General features: G+C 48.6%; 1 protein-coding gene across 1 annotated transcript in view; it reads left to right on the forward strand.

Annotated features, from left to right (window-relative positions):
• Positions 1-16075, forward strand: part of SLIT3 (slit guidance ligand 3) — a 609330-nt gene that overhangs the window by 479226 nt on the left and 114029 nt on the right. The window contains exons 10-12 of the mRNA XM_027084345.1: positions 6252-6323; positions 11242-11313; positions 15261-15332. Coding sequence (XP_026940146.1) covers positions 6252-6323; positions 11242-11313; positions 15261-15332 — 216 coding nt within the window. The remainder of the gene's footprint in view (positions 1-6251; positions 6324-11241; positions 11314-15260; positions 15333-16075) is intronic.

Below are 16075 nucleotides of genomic sequence, written 5' to 3' on the forward strand. Positions count from 1 at the left end.
GGCTCAGCGGCCATGGCTCACAGGCCCAGCCGCTCCGCGGCATGTGGGATCTTCCCGGACCGGGGCACGAACCCGTGTCCCCTGCATCGGCAGGCGAACCCTTAACCACTGTGCCACCAGGGAAGCCCCTAAAAGTCTTTTGAGCAGTTAAAATTCATCCTCTTATCAATGAGAGAAGACCAGCAGGTGGGGGAGGTTGAAAGATGAGAAAGAGGGAGCAGAGAGGAGAAACTGTAGCATACACCCCAAGATGCACAGGAAGTGTCTGATTTATCATCCCAAGGACATCTGAACATGACTTCTCTTTTTACCATCAAGAATTCCACCTCATGTCCATAGCCACCTATATAACCCAGATTTCTCCTTCTCTTTAGCGTCGCTCTGCACCACATCTGGTTCTCTGTTCCCTATATGTGCAATCCTTAGCTGGTAGTGATGCTCTTGAACCTTGGGAGGGGTTCTGCACTCCCCAACATTCAGGGGAAGGAAGGTCTATCTCTCATGCAAAGCAATCTGGCAGACTCTTTTAGATTTTTTTCAAAGCCAAGGCAGCTCAGAGAAGTGTGCACTGGTCTCCCTGAATAGCAGAGCCAATTCCTCTAAAAACAGCTTTCTTCCAGAGAACCCACAGTGAGACAGTTCACTGCAGATTTTCCTCAAAACTGAGCTCCCACCAACAGCACTGTTCTTGCTGCTCCGTGTCGTTTCTCTGAACCCGCTCCAGCCTCCAGCAGGGATAGATTCTGGGAAGAGCCAGAGGCCCACACGTTCTTCTGTTCTGTGGTCTTCGTTCCGCCCTCCTGGCCTCAGGGCTCGAGAGGGGCCATCTGTACCTAGAACCTCATCTTCATCTCTGTCCCATCTTCTTCCATATTTGCTCTATACCTCCACTTAGTGTCATCCCGGGTCTCGTGCCCTTGGCTATAACAGGTGAATTTAGTTGCCAGAGAAAGGCTGTGGATGGACTTAAACGTCAAATCCTAAATCAAAAGCATCTAGGGGGAAAGGTAGCCCCATTTTCCATCTAGCCTCACCTCAACCCCACTGTTTATCTGGGGTGGGGAGATAAACAATGGTTTATCTGCTAAACAAAGCAAATATGCCCCCATGATACTGGTCACCAGGGACATTTTTAAAAAGAGAGAAAAGTTTAAAAACAAAGCAGCCAGCAGAGCAAAAGGGCTGGAGGGCTCTGGAAATCATCAACATCCGGGATTCTTTTCTTTTTTTTTTTTTTAAAAAAATTGAAGTATAGTTATTTACTAGGTTGTGCCGGTCTCTGCTGTACAGCAAAGTGACTCAGTTTTACACATATATACATTCTTTTTTTTATGTTCTTTTCCATTCTGGTTTATCCCAGGATATTGAACATAGTTCCCTGTGCTATACAGTAGGACCTTGTTGTTTATCCATTCTAAATGTAATAGTTTGCATTTACCAACCCCAAATTCCCAGTCCATCCCTCTCCCTCCCCCACCTCTCCCTTGGCAACCACAAGTCCATTCTGTATGTCTGTGAGTCTGTTTCTGTCCTGTAGATAGGTTCATTTGTGCCATATTTTAGATTCCACATGTAAGTGATATCATATGGTATTTGTCTTTCTCTTTCTGACTTATTTCACTTAGTGTGATCATCTCTAGCTGCAGCCACATTGCTGCAAATGGCATTATTTTGTTCTTTTTTATGGCTGAGTAATATTCCATTGTATATACATACCACATCTTCTTCTGAGGACACGAGGTTTCTGGGGGGCTGCCATGTGGAAGGAGGGGGGATGGGGTGGGTTGGGGGCAGGTGGGATAAAGGTGAAGCTGATCAGGCAGCAGAATAATTAAGAATAGAGCCTTGTGGTAGATAGTCCTGGGTTTGGATCCCGGTTCTGCCTCTTTGGGTACCTTTCTTAACATCTCATGTTTCACTTAGTTCCCATCTTTGCAAAATGGGGCTCATCATCCCTACTCGAGATTCTCCATGAAGATTAAATAATATAACCTAATTGCATAGAAAGTTAGCACAACGTTTGAAAGCTCCTAAGTGGAATCTAAAAGGAAAAAGCTTGTGCACATGTTACATATGTGACATGATAGAATGCTTTAGTCTCAAGTTCTCATTTTTTTCTAAGTTGACAACAAAGATTTGTCTGCTGGAGGCATCTGAGAATACGCATATAATAAGAAGAGCAAATCTGGCTCTGTGTCTGCACCTCGGTTTTCTGTAGGCAATGCCAGGTGCTCTGCAAAGCTGGTTAGGAATGACTCATGTCACATATGCCCACATGCCTCATCTCTGTTGTTATTATATTAGTGATACTACTTGCTTTGTAGTATTGCTGAAGGAATAAAATGAGCCAGTGTGTGAAGAGCACGGTGTCTGATATATAGAAAGCCCTCAATAAATGGTAGATGTCCACCATTATTGCAACCAATATTCGAATCCAGCTCCAGAAACTCTTTATCAGGTGACTTGCTGCCGTGGCCCTGCACTAGCTATGCCCCTGCCAGTCCCTCTGGCATCACGTTGACTTATGTATTGCTAGAAATATATTGTGTTCAGTCGCGTGTTTGCGAATGACAGATCATTAAGGAAGCACTGAGGAACTAGGGCAAATCAATACAGAACGCAAATGACTGAAGCCCCCATCAGATGTTCGCATTGCTTCTACCAGCGCCGGAAGACGCTCAGATGTTTGGTTTGTATGTTTGTTTTTATGCTAGTTCTATTAAATCAGTTTGCAGCCGGAAGAATGTTTGCCAAAGAAAGACACATGTGCCGGTTAAGAGAGACCAAAGACAGCCGCTGGCTTCAGACACATCCCTAAATGTGACAGTTTTTGCTGACGCTAAAGCTGCTTTTTGTCCTTCACTCTGAATTTTTGTCCCTGGGAGTACGGGTCTTTGCATGCTTGTTCCAAGCCATGTAAACCCCACCAGAGGCTGCTGCTGTGTAGAGCCTGTGTGTGTGCCCACACACGTGCGTGTGCACACACACCCCAGACTTCCTTCCTTGACCGAGGGGCAGTTTTCCTGAGGATAAGTGGGCAATGACTAAAGGAATAGAGGTGCCTCAGCAGCGAACGGTGTTCAGCAAAGCTCAGTGACCGAGAGTGCAGGCTTTCCAATTGGATGAACTTGAGTTTGAGTCCCGGCTGTAGCTCTTCCTGGCTTTGTGAATATGGACAAGTGACTTAACGTCTCTGAGCCTCGGTGTTCTCATGTTTAAAGTGGGAGTAGTGATAACAAACAGGGTCTGCCTCAGAGAGGTGTCAGTACTAAGTTAGATGTACGGTGCAAAGCTCTTAGTCTGATGCCTGACTTACAAGTCCAAGCTGATACCTAGTAGCTCTTACTGTTATTGTCCTCACCCTTGCCTTAACTTTACATCTGAAGTAGACCTAATGCCCCCTGGGGCAAGGCTCACCCACATCATGTCCTGGCCTTGGCACCCTGTAAGGGTGTTGCATGTCCAGCAGGTACCCACAGCAGCATAAGAGGCAGAGAGACTGCAGAAATAAAGACCATCCCCAGAGTGTGCAAGGGTACAGCGTACAGGATACACAGCAACGTCCCTGCCAGGGTTAACAGGCTGAGATGGGAATTCTTTGTTCAAAGCCACACCTTTGCAGTCTATTTGCATATTTTATACATATATTGTTATATATGTGTGTGTGTGTGAATGTGTGTGTATATATATATACACGTGCATCTATATTCCATCTTCCCTCAACTCCTACAGCCTTTTTACAACATACCTACTTCTGCAGGGACTGCATGATGTCTCAGAATGAGTACTGGGGTCTTCACCCCTTAAACTTTTCTGGGACTTTGGGAAAGCTATTTTAGTATATGGACTTCACTTTCTCTGTTTTCAAAAAATAGAGAAGGCAGTGCATCCAATGGACGGAAAGAGGAAGATGCCAGTTCCGCCACCTATTAGCTCTGGCACTTCGGATAGGCTCTTTGATCCATGTAGGTTTTATTTTCCTTGTCCACAAAGTAGGGCCAACACAGCTTGCCTCAGAAGTGTAAGGATTCACAGAGATAATAGACCTAAACCAACTCGATTCCACAAAGGACAACTCTTCTTATTCGGTTAGCAATAAAATCTGGTTCTGTGATGGACCGTCTTGGGCTGGTCTCTATCACCAGATGATTAAACTCCTTGGGGATGGGTATCACATCCTACTCACTGTTTCATCCTTCCCTTAGCTCTTGCACCCATTGCTAAAGTGGACGTTATTCATTATGAACTGCACGGTCAGCCAGCTGACCTGACTAGCTTGGGCTCTTGGCCTGCAGCCGGGAGCAGTGCAGAAACTGAGGGGATGGCCATCGTTACAGACAGTGGCTCTCTCCAGAGGCATCCTCCAGCCGCAATCCCCCTGCCAAGATGGCAGGTGGACCCCAGGATTCCTGGAGAGCATCTGCCACCCGACTGGCAGCCCCAGAGGTTCACAGAGCTGCTGCCTTGGCTGAGAAATCCCTGAACTCTGCTCAGCTGGAAAAGGAGAATGTCCTTGGAACTTCTCAGTCAAGGCAGCCTGCCCGGGTCTGCTGCCTCTGTGGGTGGCTATATCCAGGAGCCCGCAGCCTCTGCGACCTCGTGGCATGCTGTTTTGGCTCACCACAGGCCAACCAGGCCGCTGTCCAGCCAGCCTATGCCCACGTGCTCGACAGAGCACACTCCCTGGCCCCTCCGGCCCCAAAGAGACTCTCTTAATAGACCGTGGCAGCCTCATTTGTAGACTCGATTCATCCGGCAGCCAAGAATGATCCGTCCTGATGCTCCCTCTCTCCTCGCACCCACCCTTCCTCTGTCTCCACCCCCCTCACCCCCTTCCTTCGGCCTGGAGAGTGATTTGTCTGTGTTATGGGTAGGCCTGACAAACCATTCCACGTTAGCAGCTGAGATGTTGTTTGAAATGGGAAAATTGCTGGCAGACTGCTCCATTAGTGGTTCCAGTAACAAATACTCTCTTTCCCCCAATGAAGATGAGATTGCAGAGGCACAAATTAATACAACTGTCTCCCCTCTTCTGCAGCGGGGATTACTCTTCAAGATGAATGGGTTCATCCCAGCCAGAAGTGTACATCCTCCAAATGGAGCCTCCAAGGGAGCCAGTTCCTCCCATGTCTGCCTCGTGCTCCCCCAGCCCTCCCCTTGCGCGCGCGCGCACACACACACACACACACACACACACACACACACACACTTTTTTATGTCTTCCCAGCAGAGGGTTTGGGGATCATTCATGCCAAATGAGGAGGTGATGAAAAGATCCACACCTCGGAGAGACGCGAGATGTGGACCAGGCCACCATTCATCACCTCTAATAGAGGGCCCCGCCTTCCGCTCATGCCTGTTTCCCACCACACCTGTTCTTGGCGGCGGGAAGTCATTTGATAGATGAAAGAATGAAGGATGAAAAGGCTTGCTCACTCCCCATGCTCCTTCTCTTCCAAGGAAGCTCTGGGCCCTGGGCCTGCAGCATCTCTTGTTCTTTCCGGAGTAATAGGAGAGAGAGCAATTCAGCAAAGTCCGTAAGGCCATAAAGCTACAGACTGTAGCAGCAACCCAGGGGAGTGATCCATTCAGGGCCCCTGGGGCCCTCAGGATATCAGGGAGCCAGTGTGATGAATGTCAGGCTGGGAGCCTAGAGACTTGAAGGCTATTTCTTCATCATATTAGAACAGCCGATTGAAAAACCCAGAAACAAATACTGAATCGTTAGGTTGTACACCTGAAACTAAAGTTATATGTCAATTATACCTCCATTAAAAAAAAGAAAAGCCCAGAAGTGCAGTCTCTGCCTGTACTGCACCCCAGCAGCAGGATGGTGGAGGTTTTCACTGAATGGTGACATGCTTCCAGAACAGGTAGGCATTGCTATCTGTCCATCTGTCTTTACTCTTCCTTCTCTTTATCCCTTTGACTTTTTCAGCCTTCTGGTTACTTCCTACAGCATTTTCTGAGGATGACAGCTGCCTCCCAAAGACAACGTATCATAAACGAGAACCAAATATGCTCAAGGAGAAGACATCTTTTCTAGCTTTCTCCCAGGGGTATCAGACCCTGAGCTGGCTGCCCCACACACCAGAACCCCAGTCTCTGGCTTTCGGACGGTGTTTACCAAGTCTCCTTCATCTAAGGATGTATGCCACGTGATGGGAGAGACCATCCTGTCCTCAAGGCCCCCGGCAACCATTTGTTGATGGGTGGATGGTTAATCGACTCTTTTCTGCTCTGCTTCTCAGACGCCTGGAACAGAACTCCATCAAATCCATCCCCGCTGGAGCCTTCACCCAATACAAGAAACTGAAGCGAATGTGAGTCTCCCCTGGAGAGAAATGGGCCCAAATGTTTTCAGTTCGGGGGGTACTGTGTGTAGTGGGCAGCCTGCCCAGATGAGAGGCTGCATCACAACCCTCAGGAGAGTGCAGTGTCAGACCTGGAATGGCTCCCAAGACGGCGAGGTAAGACCAGGGTGCTGCATTCAGATGGGGCGGTGTATGGGTTTAGGCACCTCAGATCTAAGGGCAACTCCAACTAGAGTGAAGTAAAATTATCTGGGTGGGAGGTGGGGCTGTGTCAGCCTAAAACAATCCCATCTCACCATTTGATTGTCCCCTGGTTTGGGGGATGCGGACCTCAAGTAGGGGCTTCAGTAGAGATGTGGCCGTTTCCCTATATCGTCCTACAGCACCGTCACCAGCATCCCTACCACCGTGCACGCATTCATCTAACAAATTCTTAGCCAGTGTCCATCAGGAACAAAGAACTGTGCTGGGATCTGTGGGTAGAGGGTGAACTAAAACGAAGTCTCCTCTGATGGAGCTTGTGGATTTGAATGGGAGGGCACAGAAATAAAACCAAGTAAATGTCAGAAACTGACCAGTACTAGAAAGTAAAACAAAAGAAGGGAAGGGGCTAGAGATTGATGGAGGGGTGGTCTCTAGATGGGTTGACCCATGAAGGCCTCTGTGTGCAAGCGACCTGAATGAAGGAAGGGAGTGAGTCTAGAGGAGTTCTCAGGAGCATATGCATGGATGGTTTGCAGACTAGAGAGGAGGAACAGAGTGAATGAAGAGAAAGTGGTGGGGATTGTGCTGGAGACGTAGATAAGGGCCAGCTCCCGTGGGCTCTTTAGACCATGGTAAGGACTTTCTAATCTTTCTAAGTGAGATAAGAAGCCTTGGAACCTCCCTTGCCCATATTATGATCCCCAGCATGGCCGTTACCACCATATCCAATACCACGCCATCACTGCAGCTTATCAGTACCTGCTGACACCAACACTGCAGTGTACCTTCCCTACTCCACTGACAGCATCTGAGCCTCACGGCCCTCATCCCTGCCATCGTGGTAACGTCATCAGCACCAACCCTCCCCATCACGTGACCACCCTGAGCACTGATCTGTGAGTCACTCAGAGTGGGGTGCTCTGGAGGGAGGCTAGTAGGATTCAGAAACAACCCAGCCATTGCCATCACAGATATTAAGAGCCTAGGAGGGAGGCTCCTGTCCCTTTTCCAGGCTAAGAAATCATTTATTATAGCCCAGTAATCACGATGCTGCTTTCATTGTGCTTGCCTACTCCCTCTGGCCCCCCACACAGAGAAAAGAGAGAGGGCAGGTAGAAATATGCATGGACTTGGGTTTTGTTCCCTTGCACCGCGGGCTGATTCATCGGTTTCCCTTGAGTAGGAGGGCCTGCATTAAAGAGGTTAAGTGTCTGCTTGCTCCTTTTATGTTAAAAATAAACATCCCTGCGAAACAGTGGCATTGGTACGCTTTACCCTCAGATCCTAGGAAGCCAACTTCCCATCTCCCTGGAAAGCCACACCAAACAAGATTTTCTCCTGGTACAGTTCCAGAAGTAGAAACCAACATGATGCGCCAGCTCTAAGCACATACTCCTTCCCTCCCTTTGGCAGCCTTCCTGCTGGAGGAGCTGTATAAATATAGGCCTTAATATTTAAACCTTGGGCCATTAATCTCCTGGCCTCCCTGCTTCTCCAGCTCACTCCCCATATGCACCCCCCCAATTCATTTTTAAAGCCCAGCTTGATTATGCAGCCAGATAGTAATTTCAGTGAAAAATGACAAGTTCAGCCACTGCCCCAACCTATATCTCTTACATGATTTAAGTGACTGCTCTAATTTTTTGCGAAGTCCAGGTAATTTAGAGTGTGACTATGTTTTACTGTCCTTTCTCCATCCCATTGGAGTTGCCATGATCTGTGCATTCAAAATTCATAAGATCTTCTCCGTCACGACCTGGGAAGTAAATTTCATTTTTGATCACTTCTGATGCTATTGATATTTACTATGATGCCCTTTCCCCCCCCCCCACCCCCACCCCACCAAGGGGATGGCGGTAGGGAAGAGAGACCACTTAAAATTTTTTCTAACTAACAGAACTTCAGAAACCCAGACTGAAGTGCGAGGGCTTTGGAGAAGTAGGGTCCCTGGTGAAAACGGAATTTAAAACCCTAAGGGTGAACTCCTCCTAGGTATACGTGACCAGTTTATCTCTAATATCTCACAGAAAAAAGTTTTCCCTCAGCTGTGAGTGAACCTCATCCTCTTCTTATCTCCAATGACAAAAAGAAAAAAAAATTTTCCTTGATTGAATGGCTTGACTGAATGTTGAATGGCTTTGTCCCTGAAGAGGATGAATTTCTAGCGGTCAGCTTAGTGTAAAAAATGTACTTCCAGGTGAAAACTAGTACCAAGATACAGGCGCCATCTACAGGGAGAGTAGCAGACGTTACAGAGGATGCCCCAGTCTTACAGGGTTGGTTAACCGAGAGCGCTGACACTTGAAGGCCAAACCTTCAAAGGTGTTGAGATCTTTCCCTCCCACGTTCTAAGGTAGAGCAATATTCCACAAGTTCCACCAGTTCCTAGTGTCTCACGCTTATAATCCCCGCTTGACCCTCGTCGGCACTGGAATTTACCACCTTTCTTCTGAACTGTATGCAAAGGCCACTTCTTCTCTGCCATCCGGTTTATCAAGCCCCAGGGGACTGGGGTAGGCTTGAGACAGACCAGATTCTGAAATACTGTCTAAAGTATGACTCAGAAACCGCCTGCTTGGGAATCATCTGGAGACTTGGTACGTATGCAGATTTCTAACCCCAGTTCTCCAGAGGGCCAAATCAGACCCTCTGTGGGTGCATTTTAATAAACACCCTAGTGAGGTTTGAGAACCACTGGCCATCGAGGGCGACCCAGACACCAGAAGTCAGCTCTGGGACCACCTGAGCGTGGAGATGCGTGGGCACTGACGCCTTCCCCAGTCTACCTTCCTGTCCAGGGCCACCACCTTCTGCACCCATCACGATGAAATGGAAGGGAGACTGGAGATGCCAGCTCTGTACCCAAATCGCTGTGTCCAGTCACTTGTGGCTACAGGTCCTTTACCTGTGGCTGCTGTTCCCTTCCTGCAGAATGAAGAACTAAGATGGAGTGACCACCAGGGTCAGTTCCCAGCTAAACTATCACTTCTCCAGTCTCCATTCCCCAGCATCTCCAAATCGCGAGACATCTCACCTTGTCCTTAGAGACGGGTGCACCCAGGATTCTAGCTCTGAACTAGACATGAATTTGCCCTGACAAGGCTAAAGCAGAGGGCTTCCCCACTGGTCACAGAACCTCCTCTGACACGGCAGAGGGCCAAGGACCTTGAAGGGACATCACATTAAAAATGTCAGGAAAAAAAAACACCAAAGAAATAAACCAATGAGGCTTTCTCACTAGTCTGATCCGAGCACCGACCCTGCACGCTTGCCTGAAATGCCTTGCTAGGCAGCCAGGCTGAGGGCTAGCAAGATTAGGATAATCCGGAGCATTTGCTTGTTAAGACCCTTATACAAAAGCAGAGCTCTGAAGAAAAGGCCAGTGTAAGCTGACTAGTTTGCGAGCACAATCTGTGGATTTGTTAGAGGCGATCTCGCCTGCTAAAGGGATAAGCTTGACAGCCGTGCCTAAGCAACCTTAACCTGTGGAGTATCTTTCAACTCGCAGGTCTTGGAAACAAGGAGGGAAGGGAGCAGAGGACTAGGCAAAGGTTGTTGGGCGGCCCTTTTGAAGGATAGTAGAAGGAGGAGAGAAACAGGCAGAAGGACTGAGCTTAAGAGGCTGTGGGGCTGGGGCGTCTGGCCTCGCTGGAGGTAATTGCTAAGGAATCTGCTTAGATGTTCTTGCTTCTCAATATTCTCTTCCCTCCTCCTTGTTGATCCTCCGAGACCCCAGCTCTCCCTCTTCTCCACAAAAGCAAAGACGCATTGATTTATTTTGGTAAAGGAAAGGAACCAGAGAGGTTCATTGTAGCTGGAAATTGGAGCATCTCCCCTTCCGGGGACAGGAGCCCCGAGGCTGTCCCTGAGCTAATAACTCCTAAAGAGAAGTCTCCCTCTTCAGGAAAGTGTTGTTAGTGAGACAGGCGCTCAGAAGACCCTGGGGTGCTGCAGAGTGAGCAGCCTCTGGGTCAGGGAGATTCCTCTGCGCCAACGAGGCCAGGTTAGCTGCCTTCTAACACACAGCATCCTTCTCGCTCACATTATCCCAAAGCCCTGATCATCATCGCCCTGGGCTTGTTCCCGTCTCACGAGGACCGCCAGCAACAAGCCCACATCTCAAAGCCATCCCATGAGACTCTCATGATGTCTTTACATCACCCGGCCTGGAAGATGCACTGAACCAGACAGACACTTAAGCCACTGCTCAAAACCTCCATTCAGGTCAGGAAGGAAAAGTCACTGGGGAGGTGAAATGACTCAGGACTTCTGGGGACAAAAATAAGCATTTGCCAAGGCGTGAGGCAAGAAAGTGAGGCTTACGGGAACCTTGGGCTGTGTTTGACCAAGGCCAGCTTTTGCTTTGTTTATGCTATAATTGCTCAGTTGTGAGACCTACGATGAGGCCCTAACTTAACTGGCTTCCGTTTCCCACCTGCAAAGTGAAGGCTCGCGTGTGCATGGCCCTATGTCAAAGTCAAGGTGCCACGACTGAGCATTCTTTGAAAGCCAAGGAGAGTGGTACAAATACAGAGCATTTTATCATGCGGCAGTTGAACTGAATGATCCTTAAGCCCCTGCTCGCACGCTCTGAATAAATAAATTGATTAAGTGATGAATTCATCCTCACCATTTTGCATACCTGAAATGCTTGGTCCACACTTTAGGAACGGCCATAGCACACCTTGAGCTATGTTCTCAGAGTCTCTGGTTAATTTTTCAGAGACATCAGCAAGAATCAGATCTCGGACATCGCTCCAGACGCCTTCCAGGGTCTGAAATCACTCACATCTCTGTAAGTGGGGAGCAAAGCGCGTAGGGTGTGGGTGGGAGCATGGGCGAGGGGGGCGTCCATATTTTTCAGGGGGTGTTTATCAAGGTTTTATGTTCCCTTACACACTTGTGTCAACCTGGTAAAAGAAACAAATATTTCTTCAGGGTAAATTGATCTTGGGGAATATTTCTACAAGCCCAAATGCATTCTTTTTATTGATTAAGTGCCCAGCAGCCTTCCTGGTTATTGGCTTCTAATTCAAATGCATCTTCTCCTCTAACCGCACTCCCATCCCACATGCCTAGGCAGTGCTGTCCGGGGAGGTGGAGGGAGAGAGTCGTAATGTATGATTATTACCATGTGCCCATTTTACCCGTGCGTGTGACCTTGTCAAGGAAGGAGCTCATTTTCTTCCTCTGATTTGAAGCCTTTTTCTCCAGACCAACCTCACGGCTATTGTCCTGAGAAAGCATTAACCCCATCCTATAAGCCTTTCTTTTCTTTGACTTTCAAACCCTAAAGCAGCCTAGTGGATGGAACCAAAGCTGTGCCCACCAGGGGCTCAGAGACCCTCAGGGGCAGCGAAGTACAGAGCTTTGTCCTGATTTCTGCCAGTGACTCGCCCTGTGGCACAGGGACTGTCACTTGAGTCTTCTGTGCACATTCCCTCACAGGCAAAATGGGGACGATGACACCTTTCCTGCCTGACACACGTTCACGATTACAGTCCCAACAATCATTGGCAGTACTTACTGAGCACCTACTCTGTACCTGGTACTATTCTAGGAGGCTTGCAAGTTTCACCCTCACCATGACCTAAAATATAGGCTCTATCCTCTCCTGTCTTTAATGGTTGGAGAAATTGGGTGATCTAAGCTCCACACAGACAGAGGTTTTTATTTCTTTTGATCCTGGCTGAATCTCTGGCACCTCAAACAGTACCTGGCACGTAGTTATCGTGCCCAAAAAAATGTGTTGAATAAATAAACGTAACTTATCCAAAGTCCGCGGTAACAAGCGAGAGAGGCAGGATTTAGACCCAAGCAGTCTGACTCCAGAACCGTGCTCTTGGTCCCCATGCTATGCTGCCCTCCTGAGATAACATAAAAAGTATAAGATACAGCAAAGGTATCATCAGTTGATATTTTTTGTATTATTTGGTGACCTGCCCACCCGGGCAAGAGTGAGGATGCTCAGAGGCAAGCTGTCCATGCTTTGTCTCTCTGTGCAACCGGTTTGTTTAATGGATAAGTGGGCAGGTAACAAGACACACATTCTTCCCCCAGCTGGCCCTATCCCACTGGGAAGGGGCTGAAGACAGGGAAGTCTCTTGATTCAGTTGTTGCCTGCTGCTGGCGGAGAAAAGTAGTTTCATTTATCAGGTAGAACATCTGGCTGGGATATCAAAGACAGGATTGTGTGTGAGATTAGTGTCTGCTTATTGCGCTGAAGATCACAGAGGAGAAGGGAGAGTGGCCATCTGCCACCGCGGTCCTATCCCTGTCCCCACCCTCCTGTTCCCCTTGTCTGCTGTCCCTCTGCTGGGATCTGGGAACAGTCTGAGGACAGTGAGACGCTTCCTGTCTTGCAGGAAAAGAAATTCAAAATCTGGTTGCCAAACAGGACATTGGCATGCCGCTAGCCAATTCTGAAATATATCAGGGCATTGTTTAAGTGAAGCGCCTCTCACCCCCAATGCATGCATTTAGCCATTCAGTAGATGCCTCCTGTGTACTGAGTAGCCTTATAGGCACTGAGCATGTGGCAGTGAACTGGACAGACAAGACCCTTGACATCATGGAGCTTTGAATACCAACACACCCAATCCAAAGTCAGGAATAGCCAACGGAAAGGGCAGGAAAGCCTTTACCCCAGACCTGTTCATTCTTTTTTTTTTTAATTTATTTTTGGCTGCACTGGGTCTTCGCTGCTGCGCGCGGGCTTTCTCTAGTTGCGGTGAGCGGGGGCTACTTTTTGTTGCGGTGCGTGGGCTTCTCATTGCGGTGGCTTCTCTTGTTGCAGAGCACGGGCTCTAAGCACACGGGCTCCAGTAGTTGTGTCACGTAGGCTCAGTAGTTGTGGCTCGCGGGCTCTAGAGCACAGGCTCAGTAGTTGTGGCGCACGGGCTTAGTTGCTCCGCGGCATGTGGGATCTTCCCGGACCAGGGCTCGAACCTGTGTCCCCTGCAGTGGCAGGCGGATTCTTAACCACTGCACCACCAGGAGAGCCCAGGGCTGTTCATTCTTTCAACAGATATTTATTGTGTTAGATCCTATTCAGATTTCGACTCTAGGGACCCAGCCATGAGCAAGCCACATGATGTCACCACATACAGAACCTATACTCAAGGGGGCCAGTGCGGGCGGCACAGAAAATGTTTAAAATAAATAAATGTATGAGTAATATAACATGACGTAATGAAAAGGGATGAAGAAATAAAAATAGAGTGACAGGTGGTAGAAAATGTTGACTAAGATATTCAAGAGAAGCTTCCCAAGGACGAGGTGTTTGAGCCCAGATCTGAAAGGTGGGAAGGAAAGTCAAGGAGAGATCTGGGGATAAAGCCAGACAGGTCTACACCCAGGTGCCCCAAGGTGGACCCACAGCCCACGTCAGCCTGCCGGAGAGTAGTTTTGACCCACTGAAGCTTAGAGACGCCCCATACGGACACATGATTTGAGGAACCCCCCCCCCCCCCCCCGCCAGCCCCGTTGTCCTTCCGGCTTCTGCTACGCTGCAGGTTCTAACATCAGCGAACAGACAGTGACACGACTGCATTTGGCACAGTGAGCAGTGGGACATTAATAATATGAATTACAAATGCAAGCCTGAGCCATTGTGCTGACTTTTATTTAGCCGTTAGTTTGTTGAAACATTCATGAAACACACCCGCAGGCTGAGCGGGAGGCTCCCTCTTCACTCCTGGTGGCGTCTGGAAGATGGGGAGTTGGGTTTATCGCTCCCATTGACCATTTCCTCATCCTAATATTTGGCCTCCTCGATGACACATCACAGCCTGAATTTGCAATCTGAGTGGGGATCGAATCCTGCGTTCATTCAAGGCACTCCAGAGCTCGAGAGGGAATTTTTTTTTTTTAATTCTTCTTAGCTAAGTTCCCTCCATCTCGGAGGAGGCTGGACCCAAGAGACAGCAAAGTCTGTGCCATGGATGAGAGCAGAGAGAGGCCAGCAGTGTCTTCGGGGGAGGCAGACCCAGTACACTTCTTCCCTAAGCCTCACAGATCACCAGAGACCAGCCCTTGAATAGGACACCCAGTGTGAGGGACTCTGTAGGCTGGAAGAGAGAAGGGTAAAAGAATTCTGAGTTCCTTAGCTCTTGGAGCTCAGAGGATAGGAAAAAAGGCTGTAATGTAGAAGCTGCTGGTACCGCAATAACAATTCCTTGCTCCCTAGTTTTTCCTAAGAGCCAGTCCTTGACTCAGCAGTCCCTGAGCCATCTGGATAGGACGCCAGATACCCAAAGCCCTGTCTAGATGGATGATAAAGGACTCAGCTCAGGAATTCCTAGGATGCAACAGGATATTAAAAGGAAACGTTCTATATAGGCTGGGCTCAGCCTGATCAATACCCATTGAAGACAAGAAAACACAGGGCCGGCCAGCTTCCCACACATCTTATTTACTGCTGGGGTGTGAGTCATATTAGCAGCTCTGGGAGACACCACAAAGCGATTGCGTCTTCCTATTGTGGGTGATTTATTGAGCTGGGCTGCCCAGGGGTAGAACAGGCTGGAGCCCATTTCTCCTCGCCTCCCGGACAGCCTGCCCCTGCAGCCCCCCCAGTGGCACTAGCCCACTGTCTCACTGGGGAGGAGAAGGTGAGGCAGGCTGGGGAAGCCAGTGCTCTGAGATGCCCCCCAGAGCGGGCCAAGCTGGTGGCCTCCTCCTTGAAGGAGTTCCAGTGGCCTCTCATCCGCAGTGACCGCTGTCCTCTCTGCTCTTTTCCAGGGTGCTCTATGGGAACAAGATCACCGAGATTGCCAAGGGATTGTTTGACGGGCTGGTGTCCCTACAGCTGCTGTGAGTAGGAACTTTGTCACTAATCGTGTCTCTGGAACTATTTGCAGGCTCTTTCCTGCAAACTTTGAGCCGTGCTCCGTAGAGTTCTTCTTTTGACTTTATGCCCATTAAAAGAAAAAAAAAACATTTTTTTTTGAGCTGTCCACCCCGTACCTCCATCACCTCTTCTTGGCGGAAGGAGAGCCAGGGAGTTGGCAGAGGAAGCCTAAGGTCCATGTAAACGAGCTATAGATGATACAGCTCGGGAGCCTGGCCCAGGTATGAATCACTAACCTCAGGCTTGAGGGGCTAGAAATTAAGCCAGAGGCGAATCCTACGAAGGGAAGCATGGGGCAGGGGTGTGCTGGGAACTTAGGGAACTAAAATATTCATACACCGTATTCCAATACGAAAGCTGAAACAGAGCTGCCGGTAGAGATGAGACCTTGAAGAAGGGTAGGGGTGGGGCAGTGAAATAATTAGAGAAGGAACATGATCGATCACTGCTGTGACTCTATCTGGGTAAGATATGGCTGAGATGGGAAGCGTTTATTTAATTTAAAGGAAGATCTGTTGCCTCAAATTTTAAGCTCTGGGATTATTTATTTGCATTTGTTTCATTGCGGTCATTTGAGCTTAAATGTTTGAAGAAGATAAATGAACTCTGATGTGGAGAGGCCAGGAAAGGAATTCAGCTCATCCTGTATTTTAAGATTTTATGACTGGGGGAGAATTATCTCTGGTTTGTGATCAGGTAGCCATAG

This window comes from Aethalodelphis obliquidens, unplaced genomic scaffold (assembly GCF_003676395.1).
Source record: "Aethalodelphis obliquidens isolate GAN/ISIS:26980383/991018 unplaced genomic scaffold, ASM367639v1 scaffold52, whole genome shotgun sequence".
NCBI lineage: Eukaryota > Metazoa > Chordata > Mammalia > Artiodactyla > Delphinidae > Aethalodelphis > Aethalodelphis obliquidens.